General features: G+C 37.1%; 1 protein-coding gene across 1 annotated transcript in view; it reads right to left on the minus strand.

The window, feature by feature from the left end:
• Positions 1 to 525: 525 nt before the first annotated feature.
• VDR (vitamin D receptor) overlaps positions 526 to 20,956 on the minus strand; it is a 108,541-nt gene continuing 88,110 nt past the window's right edge. Inside the window, 5 exon segments of the mRNA XM_075199269.1 lie at positions 526 to 8,078; positions 8,209 to 8,325; positions 10,107 to 10,258; positions 12,518 to 12,677; positions 19,356 to 19,455. Coding sequence (XP_075055370.1) covers positions 7,819 to 8,078; positions 8,209 to 8,325; positions 10,107 to 10,258; positions 12,518 to 12,677; positions 19,356 to 19,455 — 789 coding nt within the window. The 3' untranslated portion in view covers positions 526 to 7,818.

Here is a 20,956-nt window from a genome sequence, read left to right on the forward strand (position 1 = left end):
GTGCTCCGGTTTCCTCCCACGCTCCAAAAACACACTGGTAGGTTAACTGGATGCTATTAAATCGCTCTTAGTCTATCTCGGTTTGTGTGTGTAAGTTAGGGGATTTAGATTGTAAGCTCTAATGGGGCAGGGACTGATGTGAATGAGTTCTCTTTACAGCGCTGCGGAATTAGTGGCGTTATATAAATAAATAGGTGATAATACATTGATTGACTTATGCCATGTCACCTATGCTGTCCACTCAGAACACAGTAAAAAAGCTGTACATTAAATTTCCTATCAGTGTATATCATTATCGTTCTTGTGGACAGCATAGCCCCATCTGTATGCTACAATTTCCCTATACCATTTTCTTCATGTTACATAAGAAAATTTATATAGGGCCACTTAAAACGCTCACACATGCAGCAGTTTGCCAGGGTCGAAACAGTGTCAATGACGGTCAATCAACGGATATCTGGATCGCGTATACGTACATACAAAACTCAGCATACGTAACTTATAATAAAAAAAAACAAGCAAACATTACAATAAAGCCACAAAGCTAAACAGTTTATTATAAACATCAATATACAAAACAACATGAGATTCCCTTTTGGTTTTTTAGGCTTTCAAGAACATTTCACATTTACATTTTTGCTTTAACTATTACAAGAGATCGAAGCTGAAAAGAGAAAATAAAATGCTATCTTCCTGACCATAATTAAAACATTTATATATATCTTTAATATTTCATATATAAAGTGCATAACCTTCCAATGTATACAATTAAAACACCAAAATAGATATTTTTTTTCTTTTTGTCACAGTAACTTAACAAAAATACATTTAAATACATGTTGTACTTATATATTAGAATAGTAAATTATTCAAGGATTGTAACAAGCTATTAATGCTTGCTTTATTTGAAAATATATAATTTTAATTTATTTTTAACAGATCACTTTCACCCCCCAAAACACATTCTACTTACAATGATTCAGGAAAGAACAGCTATCCCGTCAGACTGATGATTACCTAATCATGTCATGTTTAAGGGATTTTATTTTTGAACGATATGTTGTATGTAATAGTGACTGATAAGATTTGTATAGAGTTTGTTGCAGTATGTAGACAGAGGGCAGCTAAAAATGTTAGGAATGGGTCAACGGAGTCAGCACAGGACTAAATAAACCAAAATATAAACATGTATGTCACTATGCTACAAATAACATTTAGAGGATTAATTTACCAATCTAAAAATTACCATGTTACGACTAGTCACTATCACCCATTTTGCAGAATATCATATTTTTTATATCTGGAGTGATCTCAAAATTCAAATTTGTTTACCTATACAATTTTTTTTATTCTTAATGGGGTCTATAGAAACACTTATCACAGCACCCTCTGTATTAGAGTGTTTCTATAAACAAAAACAAGCGTATTTAGTGCTGTCTTGGTTATCTTCCACTGTAAGAGCCTCTGAGCCTGGCAACCAGTAGATGGGGCTGGTGACAACAACAATTGCACCATAGATATGGCTGCAAATGGACAGATGTGATGACTTTCACAGCATTAAGTAGGTGAATCAGTGTTCTAACTTCCAAATCCATTTGGAAGTAGAGAATCCATTTCTCTTCTATGCTATACTAATCAACTTATCTTGCTTTTTATACTAAGATAGTGCTGTCCAACTAAAAAGAAACAGGCATAATAATGAAAGAGGTAAGTGGTAGAAAAATGAAAATGGCAAGCAGCATTAAGAACATGTGGGCAGGGGGGGCTATTAAGAAAAGAGGAGAAAATATGTAATTGTATTACCTTTCATTAAGTCCAGTCCTAAGTTTTACTTAGTGTCCTCTCAACGGCAACTCCTGTGTAGCTCGTGTATCAAACCTCAGTTGAGTTAGTGTTGCTATTGTTCTGTGTATTTCTGGAGCATATAGTGCAATAGGCAGCTAAAGTGTATGTCACTGACTCTATGCAGCAGAGCGGCCTCCTACTCACTGTGGAGGCAGCCATTTTGTGGAATGAACTTACAGTAATAAAATGTAGCCTATTCATTCACTAGAAACTAGTGACATCACTGAGGCATGAGGCACATCGTTCAATTAAGAGATCTTCAAGACATTAGTAAAATAAATAAAGGTCGGTGTTATTGGTCTCAGCAGGTATACAGCATACTTGACTTGTTTATGAGGGGATAGCAGCAATGGTGAAACATATTACAATATTGCAGTTTCAAGGGGAATGTATATGGTGTTGTCAATATACTTTTCCATTCACTTGAGTTACATGCAGACCGTAAATAAAAGAATGGCCTGATGTGCTAACACAGGAAGTCACCTGACTGCTAAATATTAGGACTGGACTCCAAGATGGCAAAGACTGGGCTTGTTACAAATCACATCTATCTAAGTAATTAATGTAAGCTCAGAGACAGTCAAAATATACCAATAGGCGCAAACCCACACTAATAGACTAATATAACGGAAGGATCGCAAAACTGGTGAGATGTATTGATAAAAACCAGATGGATTAGGAGACACCAAAGTTATTGATGGCTCTTGTAGGGTGCCGATATTTCAATACTCATTCACAATTCTGTTGTACTTCCACATAGCCATGCGATCATCATATAAGAAAAAAAAAAAGACAAATATATATGTAGTATATCTAAAGGGATATATTTCATTCCCACTGTAGTTTAGTATATCTAAAATATGTCCTTTTAGATATACTGTTTTTTTTCAATACATCTCACCAGTTTTGCGATCCTTCCGTTATAAAAGAATTTGATGACTTTTTGATATAAGAACATATACTTTGCCTATTAGTGTGGGTTTGTGCCTATTGGTATATTTTGACTTTTTCTGATATTTATATAGCTTTTTGTAGAACCTATTTATACCCTTCGGCAGCAGTCCATAGGTAGCGCTTAGAAGAAGTCTTTATTTTTGTTTTTTTAGAGTTAACGTAAGCTGCCCAGTCACATAATAATTCTGTCTATTTACACTAAATCGACACATGAGGGGGTCTCCACCCACCACCAAAGGCGGTCCAGATAGACGCAAATCCATTTTGATTGTACATGACCCAACATCTCTGGCCAAAAATGCAGTCGTCCTATATATGTGACTGTCACATATGTGCGGTTATCTGCTGACCACACAGATGGGTCGATCAAATGGACACAAAACCACAGGTTTGGCATTTAGGCCGAACATCTGGATTGAAACATGATTATTCAGCTTACCTGGTTGAAGTCAGAATACTACCATCCATTGCAAAGTCTCTGACTATTTTACCCACAACACTATGACATTAAACCACCAGTGAGCATACTAGAGGCATTTTGACAGACTAGTTGTTTACCACTAAAATATGACATTTGTTTGCAGTTTAAAAGGTCTTTCCACCTTCAGATATATTTTTAATTTATTAGCTTTACATGCCCGCCTAAATGTTCACTAAAAAACATTGTTTTACTTTAGTGCTTCCCGTCTGTTTTTCATTAGTGTTTTTATATCATACAGTAGAGTAGTTTTGTTGACCTTGGATATGACACCGCTTATACCTGTTCTGTGCACTGTATACAATCATATAAACACAAAACAAGTTTCATGCAGTAGACATGTGGAACAAACAAGGTTACCAAGATGATGTAAAGTATATTGGAAAAAAAAAATGACAGAGGGAAGCCTCAAAGATAAAGCAATACAGTTAGTTAAAACCACTTGTACAAAAAAAAGTAATATTTAATAAAATGAAAATGGAAACATCAATAATTCTTCAGGAATACTTCACACATAGCAGATTTATAAGAGTACTGTATTACATGCACTACTTCTCCTGCATATTGACCCACAAACAGGTCCACTTTAAGAACCGAAGAAACCCTAAAATCAAAGGTCCCGGGTTGTTCATTTAACTTTTGATCTTACTTTCCTTTACATTATATATATATATATATATATTTCTTTCTTTCTTAAAACTTGGTAGCAGCTACTCCAGCTCAAACACTACTCAACCAGCAAAAGAGCAAATCAAAAAGTGAGAACGCAAATAGAGCCAGAGAGTGCTCATAGTGCAGTAATCATTTAACACCAATTAGATGTTTAAGCATCTAATAACAACTGCGCACGGTGTAAAAATAAAAGTCCGGAACAAGTGGCAACACCGAAAGATATAGTATGCAGTAAAATCATACTACGTCTTTCTGTGTTGCCACTTGTTCCGGACCTGTGACAACGCTGTACATGAGATGAGGATTACAGGTAAGCAAACATTTTATTTTTACATTGTACGCAGTTTTTATTAGATGCTTAAGTATTTAATTGGTATTAATGATTATTGCACTATGAGAGCTCTCTGTCTGTCTGTCTCTCTCTCTATATATATATTTTACATCAATGGGCAGCTCACGGTTTGGATTGTCAGAGCAGCAGTGCTCCCACACTGTTGGTTCTCCGCTGATGACACTAGTGTGTACATACTTTATTATATTTGTAATAATTTAATTTAATAATGTAATTATAACTATAGCAGTTTAACCTAAATGTTAGAAATCCATTTCCCCTTTTATTTTACTTATTTTACATCTTTATCTGGATTAGCACCCAAAATATCTTGTGGTCAATAACTCCCTCTTATAATAATAATAAAAGGATTGTTTTGATTGAGTTGGCTTTTTTGCATTCTGTGCATGCTCATCAATCTCATTACCAATCTTTCTTATATGAATTGTGACAGAGGTATAACAACGATTTAGGACACCACAACAAATATAAAACACAAAAGCAGAATACTGAAATGTATCAGGATATTAATAAAAGCAGAATATGGTTAAATGTATCAGAATATTAATAATATAAACCTCAAAAAAGCATTTTGAATGCATCTAGGCAATGATGTGGTTTGTTTTCTCATGGGGAGGACGTCTAACATGTTAACTTTGGCCATTATAGACAATTATGTTGACAATCCACTCAGAAAAACACCTTTACAACGATTAATCACAAACAGATCAAAGTGCAAGGGCGATCTATTCAGAGTGACTGATAAAGCGCCACTAAAGTGTGACTGCAAAGACTATTATCACAAGATTGCAAACCTAGATCTACTACACACACAAGCTATGTTTTTGATTTTCAGTCCCTTTACAATTGGGTAATCTTAATGTGCAACTATCACCTACAGGCTGTGGAGATATCCTTGTGGACTGAACAGATATTAATGAGAATACAGCTTTTAAATTCATTAGGAACTAGAGACATCTCTGCCATCTCTACTGAATGAGGCACTTGGAACACCGTGTCTCAGTGAGTCAGTAGTTCCTAGTGAACAATGAACTGAATATTGTTACAGCATTCCAAAAAAATGGCCACAATAAGTCTATTCTAAAAACTGAGCAAGCGCCCCAAAATCAAAGCACTCAACACATTTAAATGTGCTTAGCATAGGCTTGCTAGCTAATAATCTGATCTTAGTCTGTCCAGAAATAGTCAACATTATTCTTCGTTCTATTACCTTTTCTTCTTAATTTTGAGAATTTAGAAGTATTGATGTTAAAATATAAAAACAGAGCACACCTTTAATTACCTAACAAATATTAGTAAAATGAATACAGTTAGAAAATATTTGCCCTATTATCTTTTTTCTATTTGTATGTGGTGTTAAAATCTGCTAAAACATTTGTTGTTGCAATGTAATTTCAATCAATTTTATCTCAATGTGAGAAAACTGAATCTTCATATCCTGGCACAAGAAGCACTTTAATAAGAAAAAGAAAATCAAGATGAGGGAACCTCTACGTTACCAGAGAAAGTGATTGCAGGATGAGCAGCACTGGAAACATTCAGTAATAGACAAGTAACACACATAACCAGCAATTAATCTTAAATACAGCCTGATCCAAAAGGATAAGGTATCATATTCACAAATGTATATGCAAAGTTTCCCATACCGTGCAATGAGTATATTTGACAGTTTATGAACCTGATTATATACCTTGTTAAAATTACTCATGTGCAGTGACTACTGAAGCTTACATATATATTTATGAATGTTTACCAGCAAGCTTTTAAAAAACAATCTACAATTTAAGATTAGTGGTCCTTTATAGGGCTTGTGTAGTTCAGGACGTCCCCTCAATGTTAGTTTCCATCCTTCCTCATCAGTACCTAAATCGGTGAGAGTACCTCTCTTACCATAGTACTAATCCCTGTTGGCATTGAAAAGAGCTTCCAGCATTAGAGGACCTTTGGCTGTCCATAAAATTCAATATGCTATGGAAAAGTGAGTGTGAATGTGGCACCTTACTGGGTTGGCTGAGGCATTTATCCAATCAGGTAGTGCTTTCAGTGCAAACCTCCCAGCTAGACGGTCTGGAATTACCTACTGCTTTAAGAGGTACAGTGCTGGAAGGTCTCTTCACGAACATGGAGCAGCGCAAATTACAAGGAAGTGTTGATGGCCCCAAGCTAGAATTTCACTGAACCACTTCTCAGAAAGGAGAGGGGGGAGGTTGATAAATGATACCAAAGTAACAATATTTAAAAAACTCTCATTTAGTTACTACCCAGTATTGAGTACAAGCATACATGGAACAAGCTATGGAATCATCTTGTTTATCAGTTCTATGTAAGATCCCATTCGACATCTAAAACTGATGGCAATAAAGTACAAAATATTCCTGGGAATGAATCATGTTTTTCACAAGCTGTAGCTACAACTTATTAAACAAAGTCGCCGTGAGAAACAATTCTTCTGATCAACACTAGAGGCCTCTCACTTATCAGTAACTATGTGTATGATATTTTAAATTTAAATGTTTTATAGTTAGGTATCAAACAAAAATATGGGTATATCAATTTTTAAAAGCAAAGAAGTGATCTGTTAGTCTTTAAAATATAATTTTGTATACATACAAATATATAAATTTTTCAAACACATTCTTTTCTCATTTAAAAAAATACTCCGTAAAAGCTCTACCACTGACTGATCCGGCACAATATTATTAACGGAATTCTCTTTGACAAAGGGTGAATTGTGGGTATTTCTGTTGCGAGTGTAATAACCTACAGTGCCCATACACAATACAAGTAGCTAGAAACTTCCTGTGTGTTGGCACAAAACGGGTACCTATCCTGATTATTATCTGCACCCCATGAGATCTGTCCAGGTAGCCCGAGCAATAAACAGCCAAGTGTGTCCATGCTTGGCCAAACTGAACATAGCTGCTCTTCTCTCATATTAAGTGGCTGGATCTGTCCATCTATGGCTTACTTTACACTTCTGAGCAATAATAAAAATCCGTTATATATGAGCCACATATATACTTTGGTTAAACTGTGATTGTTTAATATATTTACATTCTATTATATAATTTAAAAAAGACATTAAGGCTTTTAGAGTTATTCAAATTTTGGCACATGAGTTTCTCAAGTTTCAACTTTAGTGAACAATGGCTTTTGTACAGGAAAAATCCTACAGAGGCTAAATATATGAAGTTTACAAGATTTGACATTTGTTGTCTGAAAGGCACATAAATTGGCAAAGCTTCTTAAAGTGAAACATTACATCAACAGCATGGCAAGGGAATTTATCCACTTTTGTAGCATATGTAAAGAAAGTACAGTAACCACCCATTTAGCTTCTCTAGATGGATAGTCTTAAATAGTATGCAATATGTACAGCTACAACTAATTAACTGTCTGTTAATTAAAAAAAAGACTCCCAGTCATTTCCCATAGCAGAAAACCGAATTATGACCCAACTTGCCCATATGTTAAATTATCCACACTTCCATTTGAATGAAAAGGCTTAAATGTCAACTTAAGAGATTTCATTGCCAAAAACCTCCAGCACCAGTGGAGTGAGCAGCATGCTGTGCTCCGGCTGAAACGAGAGGGAGCGATACTGCTTGGAATGCTCCTCGTTTAAGCTGCGGAGGTCAGCCAGTTTCTGGATCATCTTGGGGTATAAGAGACGACTCCCCGGGAGCGGGTGTTTGCAGAGGATGTACGTTTCCAAAGTAGAGGAGAGACGATCTTGAATTGCTTCAACAAGTGCTTTGTCTTGCACCCCTGGACGGTCTACAAAAAAACAAAATAAAACCACATTAACGAACGCAAATGCTAAGCGAACACTTTCCATAATTTGTTGAATAAGTGAATACAGTTAAGGAAACCTTTAGTGCGGATCACACACAACTTTGACACTGACCTGGTGAAAGAATACAGATGGCCATTAAGAGCACATGTTCTTCTTCATAAAGGCTCAGTTTCTTTAGTCCCACCTGGAATTTCACCAAAGGTTCCAGAAGCTCCATGTTATGACCAGCTGAAAGTGAAAACAACGCCCAGAACATTACATAAATTGCAGAAACATAGGTGTAGTAAGATCTAAGCTATATCACACATAAGTAATATGTCTGCCTCAGTCACACCCATCTGCCCCAGGCACCCCCATCTGCCCCAGGCACCCCTAGCCCTAGACAATGTGGGCTGGCTAGTACTAACAGAAGACCAAGATCATGCTGTTGTCCTGTTGTAGTGAAACCAGCCCAGGCTGATCAGTGCTGGATTGGTAATTCATCAATGAAGATAACCAGCTGGAAAGCGCTGTGGCTCATCCTGACCACCCAGATCTGTGGTGGTCAAGGTATAGTACAAGTTGATCCCTCCTAAAGTCGCAAATTTGCCACCCCAATGGACCCAGTAAAATCGACAGGGGGTCCACAGACCCATTCCCATTATACCAAAACAGTAAGGGAAAAAATGTGGTACATATACATAAGTACGGTACTGTATTTATATGTTATACAATTCTGGTGTAGAAGGTATTAGGGAATGTACAATTAATGCTACTGAATTATAAATAATATCAAAATGTGCATAGAAAAATAACTTTAAAATGTGCAACAAAGTAATTTGGGATTAGCAGGAGGAAACATGAAATCTCTCAGTAACATAACAGACATAAGGATCATTTTTTTTGTTTCTATTGCTGGTTGTTTCAGACTTGACTTTTGCAGATGTCACTATACTGTTAGTTTGGTTTCCAAACATAGCTTCAAATGTCAAAATGTTGTACTGTATAATTAGTAGGACAATCAATAGGAGTTATTAATGATGATCCAGTAGGTCAGTGGGAACATCTGCATTAACTGAAGCACTGAACAAATAATATCTACATGTGTAGCTGTATAAACATTAGCTGAGTGACTAGCATATGTCTGTGCCACTTATCAGTAGACTGTGAGCCCTGTTTTATCATTAGGGCAGACAAGCAACAGAAATAGAGTAAACGGTCCCGCTAACAATGAAAGTGTCTGGTCAGCACTATTAAGGCTATGTGTGTTTGAGGCTATTGTGTAGTACACAAGTAATACTAGATACAGGAGTATTTACACTGCGTTCTACCCACATCTGTTTCATAGGCCTACCCTTGATATCTCGTATCTTTAGTCACATTCTAGTTCCTTTTTTTACGAATGAGTTCAGTTTTTACTCCTCCAAAAAGGTAACAGATTACACAGTCACTCTTAGTTTAGTGTAAAAATAAAGACCATTCCTTTAATGGGAAAAGCATAGGTTTTATCAGATTGTAAGGCAGATTTAGGTAGGTTTATGTATCTATTTATCCTTCTTTTTTTAATATAGATAAACCAAAGCTTTTGGAAAAAATAATATATTCCTTACAACCTGCTTTTCTTGAAAGTTCAATTAAGGACACAAGAAAAAATGGGAAGAATGCTGGAACTCCGTTGGTGCACTCCACAGTCTTACAAAGTGTATTTATGTGTTTTATCATGTAAACCAGGCCTGTCCAACCTGCGGCCCTCCAGATGTTGTGAAACTACAAGTCCCAGCATGCCCTTCCAGCTATCAACAGGTTGTCTACTGGCAAAGCATGCTGGGGCTTGTAGGTTGGACAGGCCTGATGTAAACCATTGCCTATCGCATTAAAAAATAACTTTTATTAATTACATCAATAAAATTTAATTTAAAAGCAGCAACATATGTAAGTGACAATTAAAATGAAATGTGATTAAAATTGCTGAGTGTGAATCTCGATCTCTCATTTTTTTTTAACAAAAGGTGAAATGAATCTCAACGAACCTTGAGTCACATCGTCAACTTTATACTTGAAGTCTTCACTGCCGCATGTCCAAGACATATCGTCCAGGGAAAATGACTGGTTAGATCGTAGCATTATCACTTCAATTACAGATGATTTCAACAAGGCAATCTGATCCTCTGCAATAAGGTCACTAGATTTCAAAATGAAAATGAACAGTTACATTGATCTGATTTGAACCTATGATATAATCCAAAGTAAACAGATTACAGGCAATAAATCAATAATCAGATAAACAGATAATACACAGCACTTTCAAGATTAAGGGCTCTATTTTTGGAGTAGAGCGGCTCCATACGTAATATCTGGTTATAACCTATAAAAGAGTACTTCTAAAAAACGGAGAAGAGATAAAGGATTTTGGTGTTCGGAGGAGTGTAGAGGGTTGGGTAATATGCTACATGATAATGATTAACTCCATATGAACTCTGGAACTACACCTGGCGGACAGTCGCAAAGCTGCCGTGAGGAAGCAAACATGGAGGACACACTGGGAATGCACTGTTCTTTCCTCCATACTTCCCTTAATACACAGACCCCCAAATCTATTCAAAATTTCTAATGAAAAATAAAAAAAAAACATCTATTCATTGTACATATTTTTATCCATAGTATGGATAATATATTATGTAAATATCTTCCTTTCTTGGCCACTTAATACTCCATTGAGAATCCTTTTTAGTCTGCGCATGTGGATACTTCTAAACGTTCCTAATAACTTGATTGACTAAGTCATGTCTACTTTCACTTCACACAAAATCATAGCGGATACGAGTTAGTATGAGTAATCTCTTTATTTCACATTTAAGTAAGGGCTATCTATTGTCAAATGATAGCATACAATAACATTTTTATTTACATCAGAGGTGAAAAAAGGAGGCAAGATGGAAACTAATCAATACTGATCTATAGTTATAAAGAGAACTAACATAAAATTGAAAATATGATCGATTATAGCAAAATAATAAATATATAAATGACATTTAATATTACACATAGATCAGACTTCACTGTAAACTATTATACTCTGCACCCACAGTATACCTGGCATTAGAACTATGGCTAATCCGTTATATATAATCTGACACCTCCAACTGCCTTATTAGAACACAAAAAGACAGGTATATTGTCTGTGTGTGCTATATTTATTAGTTCATAGCTAAGTAAAATGTATTTGATTTATTTTTTCATATAAAAATTTGGGGGATTTTGTCGTTATTTTAATATTTATAAATATATTGTTAATTTACGTTTTTTTATTTCATGATCAATATAAGTCAAATTAATTCATGTTATATACTACACATAAGTGTGCTCTTCCATAAACCTAGGCACACTTCTAGATTTTGCAGCAGTTTCTAGAGAGGGAGTCTAGGCATGCACCATGTTTTGCTCTTGGCAGACCATCCAAATGCACCGGTGGAAAACCAAGGTGCTTTGTGGCGCGAATCAGATGTACGCCAGAAAGATCCACTGTGTGCATACAGCGGGCCTGAACAACTTGTGGCCTTCCAGGTGTAGTGAAACTACAAGCCCCAGCATGCTTTGTCAGATGATAGCTGGCAGGGTATACTGGGACTTGTATTTTCCCAACATCTAGAGAGTCACATGTTGCTCAGGCCTGGCACAGAGCTTGCCAGTAACTGGGAGGGACACAGATTGGCATATAACAATAGGCATAGAGCATAGAGCAGCTGTGGTACTCGATGACAACAAGGGTTTGGCTCACCAGTGCCATAAACTGCAAATCAGACTTCTACCACCTCTCATATATAAGGTGCAGAATCCCGTATATGGTTCTCATCAATTTGTGCTGGGCTACTTGTCAGAACACTGCTTCATCCATCAGCTAGAATCTCAGAAGTGACGATTTGACAAACTAGGACAGTGGTTGCCATTATTAAAAAAAAGTGGCAGGAAAGAACTATTGCAGCCAATCAAACAGGTTAATGAAGTGTAATCTGATGACAACCATGAAGAATCATGTGAGGGGGGCTGCAGATTAAAGTAAAAGGAGGAGCAATACTTGTGGTATTTAATGTTACATGGGTGCTATGGTAGAGTAACTACGACACACACACAGGGAGATTGTACAAGAAAAAAACAGAGAGAGACATGGGGACAAGAGACACTGTGGAATAGAGCACAGATGACAGTAGAAAAGAACAGACATGTATAGTTTAATTTCCTTTCACGCGACTTTAAATTGAAATTTTGCAAATCTTGTGAGTGGGAGAAAATATGCTGATGAAACACAGCCATGGAGCAGTATGGAGTATATGGGTCTTCTTGAAGGGACAATATGTGGGTGAAATGTCCATTACAAAAGGTAATACCAACTGCTCTGCATATATGTGTGAGATACATTGCTATAAAGTCTAAAAATTCTTACCGAAATCCAGGTATCATCTTTGCAAATCCGATGACTTTCTGTATACTATAACTAACCAGGTCTGCAAGGTGAGGCAGCATTACAAGATCCGGGGAACCCGTAGGTGACATACTGCTATAGTCACCAAACAGCGAGCGAGAGAAAAAAGCATCAGACAGATCTGCAAAGGGAATAGAACACATTTATTCACACAACACAGAGATAAAATACACACGTGGGCGATATCATTCATCACTTTCTTATCGTGAATGTTGCAATCCCCAACATAATTTGAGGGAGTTGTTCTAGACCAGACACACTGAAGCTGAATACAGGTGTTTTGCAAGCTGGCTCTGACTAATGAGGCTAGCCTGGCTATGGAAAGATAATGTAGTTTACAACATCATTCTGGTAATTAACTCTTTCAGGAGAGGCAATTAAAAGTCATTCAAGTTAGTGTTAATAAACATTATTTTGCATCTGCAGATCAGTATCAATATCAGTAGCCCTGGCTATGCGAGTTTATGTAACATCCGTGGGTGCCATGCAGTGTTCTCCTGACTGGTTGGTGTACAGATAGCAAATATATTTACAGCACTACGCTGCATGCCCCATTAACCTATATCCTCATGATTTCCAAGTAAACAAGTATTTCGAAAGAGAGATATATTGGAAAAAAACAAAGTCAAACAGATATAAAGGTGTTGCAATGCAACAAAGTGCAACCTTATCACCACTATGTAGATTAGCACAAGCTCTGTCTTATTACTTACACCTGCAACAACTGAACTGGAATAAAACAATCCTGTATTTGGCATGTATCAGTATAATGTACTGGTTTATTAGTTTATGATCCATTTATTAAATTTGATAATTTGAGGGTAGATAGAGAGATAACACTCTCTAGTAGTATGCAGATGTGAAGGGAGGTTCATATGCAGTCTCCTACATAAGTCCAACTCGTGTCACTGTGTCATCTCCGTGACTTCAGTGGCTTTTAATAGCTTTTTGCACTACATTTATTTCAAAACCACCTTCATTGGCAGATAATGTAGTGGTAATGAAGGTGTCGTTTGGTGCGCAGTGCAAATGATCCTCCTTTACTCTAAAGACAGAACTCTTAACTGTACCATGAAGATACGATCTGCCGTAGGAGTGTTGCTACCATTAGGCAAACCTATGTAACATCGTCAGTTTGTATAATTGTAGCACTGGTCCTGTTTGGAACAAGTCCTTCTGCGAGGACTTAATGTCCAGCTTTGTGCTAACCTTACAAAGCTGAGTGTTGTCTGCATATACAGACATTCTAAAAGAGCACCATGGTTAAGTGGTTAGCACTTCTGCCTCACAGCGCTCGGGTCATGAGCTGAATTCCCGACCGTGGCCTTATCTGTGTGGAGTTTGTATGTTCTCCCTGTGTTTGCGTGGGTTTCCTCCGGGTGCTCCGGTTTCCTCTTACAATCCAAAAACATACTAGTAGGTTAATTGGCTGCTAACAAATTTACCCTAGTCTGTGTGTGTGTGTGTGTGTGTGTGTGTGTGTTAGGGAAATTAGCTCCAATGGGGCAGAGACTGATGTGAGTGAGTTTTCCGTACAGCCCCTGCTGAATCAGTGGCGCTATATAAATAAATGGTGATGATGATGATTATTATAAATAATAAAAAAGGACAGGTGCCAGGACTAAAAGTGAGGCACCCCACTAATCACATTCACCCAAACTATACATGTTTCAATTAAACCACCCCTCTGTGTCCTTGACCAGTTATCTACCCAAGTACATATTCTGCCCAGGTGGTAATCGTATTAACAATTACCTCCGCTCCGACACCCACTTGCCCTACAAACAAAAGACGAAAATGTTAAAAAACTATATGACTATTGATATACTTTTATTTTATGAATCAGCCTACTATGTGGAAGTGCGTCAAATGTTTGAGCAAAATATAAATTCATATCAACTACACAACCTCCTTCCTCATCAAAATGGATTCTCTGTTATTAGCTTATTTTCTGCAATATATTCCTGGAATTCCTTCAAATATTTTACCAGCCACTAATGTCAGGTTCACTGCTCTGTAGTTTCCTGGGTTTGACCGGTGCTTTGGGGAAAGCCTCACCAGACCCCATAGCAAAAAGGACCACTCCTAGCTTTGTGGCAAGGGGACGTTGTGGTTTCAGAGGTCAGTGATAAAAGGGACCTTCCTCTTTTGAGGAGGGCCTGATGTTCTGTACCACTGTGCACTATTTTGCTGTTTATGCATTTTGTTTTGGAAAACTTGGGTATTGAAAGCACTATTCCGTGCTTGAGAAGAAGAAATCTCCTCATTGTATATCAGATGGAATAAAGTCCAATATATCTTCACCTGTACTTGGGCTTTTGTACTACTTGGGAAAAGTAATTGTCTTCTATAGTTGATAAAAAATAATAATATATTTTTCTGTCAGAATCAGCCATTTGAGTAATCCCCTGGGTAGGTAAATTCCCAATGAAGACTGGAATTGCTGCCTTTCTATTTGCATTATTATTGAAATTCAGTACAATCTATTATGCATGGTGGCTTCTAACAAACACCAGTACTCTATCAGTGCCTTTGTTGTCATGTATATTTCTATGTATAAGTCATCTACACTGTCACATTACTCAGCAAAATGTTCTCACGAGATAGGCTGATTACATATAAACAAGCATTCTTTCTAAACACGCCTAACCTTCCATATCAGCCAGAGGTAAAGCAAACTCTTCCACAATCAGTCTTGACAAGAGATTACCCACACTGCCCTCCTAATAAAACAGTTCCCTGCACCAATATATCTGTCTGCAGCAAAGCAGGATTAAGGGGGATGTCACGGGGGGGGGGGGGGGGGGGGGTACGTGACCCTGGGGCCCCCCTTTGTAAGGGGGCCCCTGGTAGCTAGCATCATAGTCAGTTATTTGCCTCATACATTTTTCAATGCATGAGGCTAACAGGTTTCACATACTCCTCAGAGCACTGTGTGAGCATTCCAAGGAGTCATCAGGCAGCCTGTCTGAGCAGCACGGTGCAAGGAGCAATTGCTGCAGAACGGCACCGGCGATCGCGACTAAAGGGTAAGTAAGGAGGCTGTATAGACAACTATAGGGAGCGTGGGTTGTTTTGGGTGCAATGGAAGAGACATGGAGGGTAAGAATAACAGAGTTTTCTCTCTCTTTTATTTTGCAAATGATGACACCGTGCCCTTAATTTTAAATCATTGTGCCCCCACCTTGTTGTAAGTGCCCAGGGCCCCCCAAAGCCTTAAACCAGCCCTGGTCTGCAGCACTATTCCCTTCCTTACTGAAACCACCTTTCCTTGACTGCTAGTGGAAGTATTCTGCTCCAGTAATGTTGCTCCTGAAAGGACACCACCAATATCAGCTAAATTGGCATATTAATTGTGGTGTATTAAATCAGGACTAGCCTATTTAACAGTTTTCATGGTCCCCCTTTTTTACAGTTACCTAGGCATCAACCACAGGATCCTCCATCCTTAACTTCTCTTACACCAATCAAAAAAACTCTTCCAAGTGTTGACTATGGACTTTTAGTTACTTATTTAGATCTAGAATCTGGGTTCCAAAAGGACAACTCACTCATATTCTGCAAAGCAGCATTTAAACAGTTGTTTCAGAAATGCTACATGGGACAAAATCTAAACTGGGTGGCATTAATAAACATGGAAGACACACTTTCTCTATTACTATATCATCATCATCATCATCATCATCATTTATTTATATAGCGCCACTAATTCCGCAGCGCTGTACAGAGAACTCATTCACATCAGTCCCTGCCCCATTGGAGCTTACAGTCTAAATTCCCTAATATATACACACACTCACACAAAGACAGACAGAGAGGGAGACAGACAGAGACTAGGGTCAATTTTTGATTGCAGCCAATTAACCTACCAGTATGTTTTTGGAGTGTGGGAGGAAACCGGAGCACCCGGAGGAAACCCACGCAAACACAGGGAGAACATACAAACTCCACACAGATAAGGCCATGGTCGGGAATCGAACTCATGACCCCAGTGCTGTGAGGCAGACGTGCTAACCACTAGGCCACTGTGCTGCCCACTATATATAACTGTGCCTTTTTCTTCTTCCTTGCTTTGAACTGCTAAATTGGTTTAAATTGTCCTTATATTCTATAGGACCTAGGAATTATAGTACACCTCTACTACTTGCATACTTTGTAGCTAGTTTGCAAATAAGTAATGAGAGGATCTACCCCATCCTGGCACCAAAAAACTATGGTGAATCCACATTTATAAAGAGGATAGCCCTATCTTTCAAATTAAGTTACCCCATTAGTAGTTATTGTCTGAGATGGAGAGTTCTAATGACCAGATCCCCCCATCCTGTTTTCAATAAACACAGAGGTACCCTCATTTTATGTGGTAGGTTGTCTATTTTTAAAAATGAGATACTCATATTGTTCCTACACATATCATGAATTTCATTAAAGACAGTGAAAACTAGTAAACATTTTTTTTATTTATTTTTAAACCATCTTTAAGTGCATATGTTATTATGACCTATGTGGATTGAATGTGTAGTACATTCTTGCCCCTTTCTGTGCAATTCTGATGCATTCCTGGTTGCAGTCTCCATTGAAATAGCTTTAGACAATGCCCACTCTAAGGTCAGTTCAGGCTCAGCCAGCAATTGTACACTGAAATTTAAAGTTGATCTAGGACATGCCTTTCCTCAATTATAAATCTGCCATCACATTTGCCTCCCCCTCCAATGCAGCATGGTTTTGCCAAGGTGCAAAGATACCTCTTTTTTTTCGCTTTCCTTTCCTTAATGAATCAGACCCTTTGGGCTAGATTTACTAAGCTGTGGGTTTGAAAAAGTGGGGATGTTGCCTATAGCAACCAATCAGATTCTAGCTGTCATTTTGTAGAAGGTACTAAATAAATGAAGGCAAGAATCTGATTGGTTGCTATAGGCAATATCCCCACTTTTTCAAACTCGCAGCTTAGTAAATCTAGCCCTTTGTCCCTTCTTTCACATATTCAAACTACGCAATCACAAATTTGATTTGTCCTCTACTGAGCCTGTAGATGGCCAATCCTACTAAGAAATCATGTAGATTGTGCTCCTTTTATTGCAATCCACCAGCAACCAACTCCTACTTTATGCTGTTTTGGAAAGGTGGATTGATGCCTAAGCAAGAAACACTAAGGGCTAGATTTACTAAACTGCGGGTTTGAAGAAGTGGAGATGTTGCCTATAGCAACCAATCAGATTCTAGTTGTCACTTATTTAGTACATTATACACAATGACAGCTAGAATCTGATTGGTTGCTATAGGCAACATCTCCACTTCTTCAAACCTGCCGTTTAGTAAATATACCCCTAAGTATTTCTTGATGGTGTTTGTTTTTTAGTTCACTTTCTTACAATTTCAATATAACCCCACTATTTTGCCATGACAGGGTGTATAAGCAGAATAATGGAATTTTCAGAAAATTGTTTTGAACCCCCCCCCCCTCCCCTCCCAAAAGCTATGCATATATTCACAGCCTTTTTTTCTACTTTGCTTGTAGTTACTCCTATTCCATGATTCAGTGTGGGAAACGTACAGGCTGGTCCTTTACTATTTCTCAGACACCGCAAACAGACTGTTCTTGATAAAGCAGGACACAACATATAGACTTATGGAGTTCTGGCAATGTACTGTAAGTTGCCATTACACTATCATAAAATCCCACTGATAAATTTTAAGCTACTGTGTACCTTTCAACATATGGTGTGTCAGAAGTGTAAATTAGAGACTATATCAATTAACAAATGTAGTATATTATTCCATATACTGTAAATGTTAATTGCAAGTACTGATATTGTAAATAAAACATGGCGATGAAACAAAACAGAACTATGCACATTAAATAATAAAGTATTACAAATTACGACCAAAGTTTGATTATTAGATGGTGGGTAATGCACAGTCTGATTTTTTAGTTTCTCAGACACCGTAAACAGAAACAAAACAAGACTATACATGATCACGCAGGACATAACATTTACCAATGTACTGTAAGCTGTTAACAAGCCATTTTTGACACAAAGTGCAAAGTGTGGCAGAAGTGTAATTTACATATTGTATCAATAAACAAAGTCAATAAACTACTCAATATACTGTTAATGATAATTATAGTGGCTAACATTATAAATATATTCAGGAAGTGAATCAAAATAGAAAATACACATTATTAAAAACACAGAAATTACAACTGATGCTTTCTTTTCATAGGCCAGGATTTCTTAACCAATGGTACTTTGTGATTTTACTGTATAATATGCTTTATTAAAACGCGAGGGGCTATGGTAGGTCTAACAAAAGGGGCTTTCCTGTCGCCTATGACACCACAGGCTCAACTCCTCTTTTTCCACTGGTTCATATATTTATGGACACTTATGAATCCTAATACATAAGTTTTCAAACTGATTTTGCAGAATATGAACCTTAATATGCATTTAGTCGCCTTATGCATGGCATTACCATAGGATCAGTTTATTGCCCATCACTAGACAAGAATAAGTCAAAGCATACAAAGGGGTAAAAAATAAATACAGTCAAAAGCGTACATTATTTTCTAATGAAATAAATGCAAATTTTTATTGTGTGATATTTTGTCAAACTGAGTTTTCTGAAATCATGCTTAAAACATAAATTATATTTAAAAATTCACTCTGTCTTTTAAACAGGGCCCATGGCTTTCTGATCCTCAATACAATGTTAGCAGTGCTCCTCTCTATGTGTCTAGCATACCAAGCAATAACCACTATTAACTTTCTTAAACTCTTTTGATATTTACAGTTTATTATACCTGGAGAGGAGTTAAAAGTATCCGAGTCTGAGGAATAGCTCTGTGTTTGAACAGACGAGGACCTTGTAATTCTTCTGCTCTCAGTTTCTCTGACTGGTGGCTGTGCAAAACAAGAATTCAAATGTAACCCTGCTCCACAGAAAAACAAAATGTTCTACAACTTGTATTAAAGCATAAGAAAGTATAAATTACTTGGCACATTGCATGCATAATATAAAAGAAACTAACAATGAAAAAAACCCAATGTGCTGTAATGATAAACCCATCCCTACATCAGAAAGAAAATTAAGTTAATGTATACAGAACCACAAAGTCTTATTGCACAGTTTACAGCAGTGAGGAGCAACATGAAGGAGCAGGAGAGCCACCTTCAAAGAGAAGGCGGGAGTGCACAGTGCACTCTGGGTATGTCTGCACTGTGCAGAGGAGGTCACATGACGCGAACATCGGCTGCCCCTTTATTAATAAGATTGGGAGCAGCCAGATGGCGGCAGCGAGAGAAAGCTCGGTGGGCCGCAGGCCATCGGCTGCCCACCGCTGGTTTACAGCCTGTTTAATCATTATAAAATAGCTTGAATAACCCTAACAGCTGATGCTGCTGCCAGGGATCCTACAATGACTAATGAAAATAAACATCGTTTTACATGTTCACTTGTTGAACAAACTTGCATAAATACAATTAACAATTTACATTTATTCTGTATCTCATTTTTATAAAAAAAATCTTCTATCATCAAACTCACAAAAATGTTTAAAAAAAGTTTTAACTTATAAATGACTGTTATAACCCAATTGACAAATTATATGAATTTTATATAGGTCAAAATCTAACATAATAAAAAAATAGGGTTCATGTTAACCATATATTTGCCGCTGTGATAACTCATCTGTGTTGCTTCTTTCACTTGGACTGCTAATCACATCTACAGATGCCAGACTCAAGTAACTGAATAAATGATCACCCAGGCAGCGGTGAAATTCAAGAGGAAGAAGCGACACTGGCGAATTACTGTGGCATTTATATAGTTACAAGTACCAAAATTGGTATTATTTATTATAAATAAAAATGCATAATATAATTTTGCTGGTAGGTATAGATAATACAAACTGTGGCAAGATAAGGAAACAAGGAGCAACCTAATGACCCTGCAATTCTGCTGCCCTGAGGTTGGGCCTATGTGCCGATACACAAATCCAGGCCTGTACCTAAGACTATACTCACAAATTCTAGAGCTAACTTTTAGCAACTCCCAGTTTTAAACTAACATTTGTTTTGACTGTGAATAAAGAGTAAAGGCATTTTCATTAAATAGTTAAATTATTAAAGCTGGTTTTAATTTAGCTCTACTTTATAAATGTGTTCCAAAGAATATAATGTGAGATCAGGTACATATTATTGCAGATTAGAAGGATATTAGAATTCACAGAGGGATTCTGTGATCTATATAGGGATGACCATGGAACTCCAAGGTGACTTCTTGCGTATAATTTTTAGTGCGTTATTTGCTTATAATATACAAATTGTTATTTAAAAAATGAAATACTAGGTAACACATACACACATGGATAATAAATGGCATACATAAACACACAGTCAGACA

This window comes from Mixophyes fleayi, chromosome 2 (genome assembly GCF_038048845.1).
Source record: "Mixophyes fleayi isolate aMixFle1 chromosome 2, aMixFle1.hap1, whole genome shotgun sequence".
Classification (NCBI taxonomy): Eukaryota; Metazoa; Chordata; class Amphibia; order Anura; family Limnodynastidae; genus Mixophyes; species Mixophyes fleayi.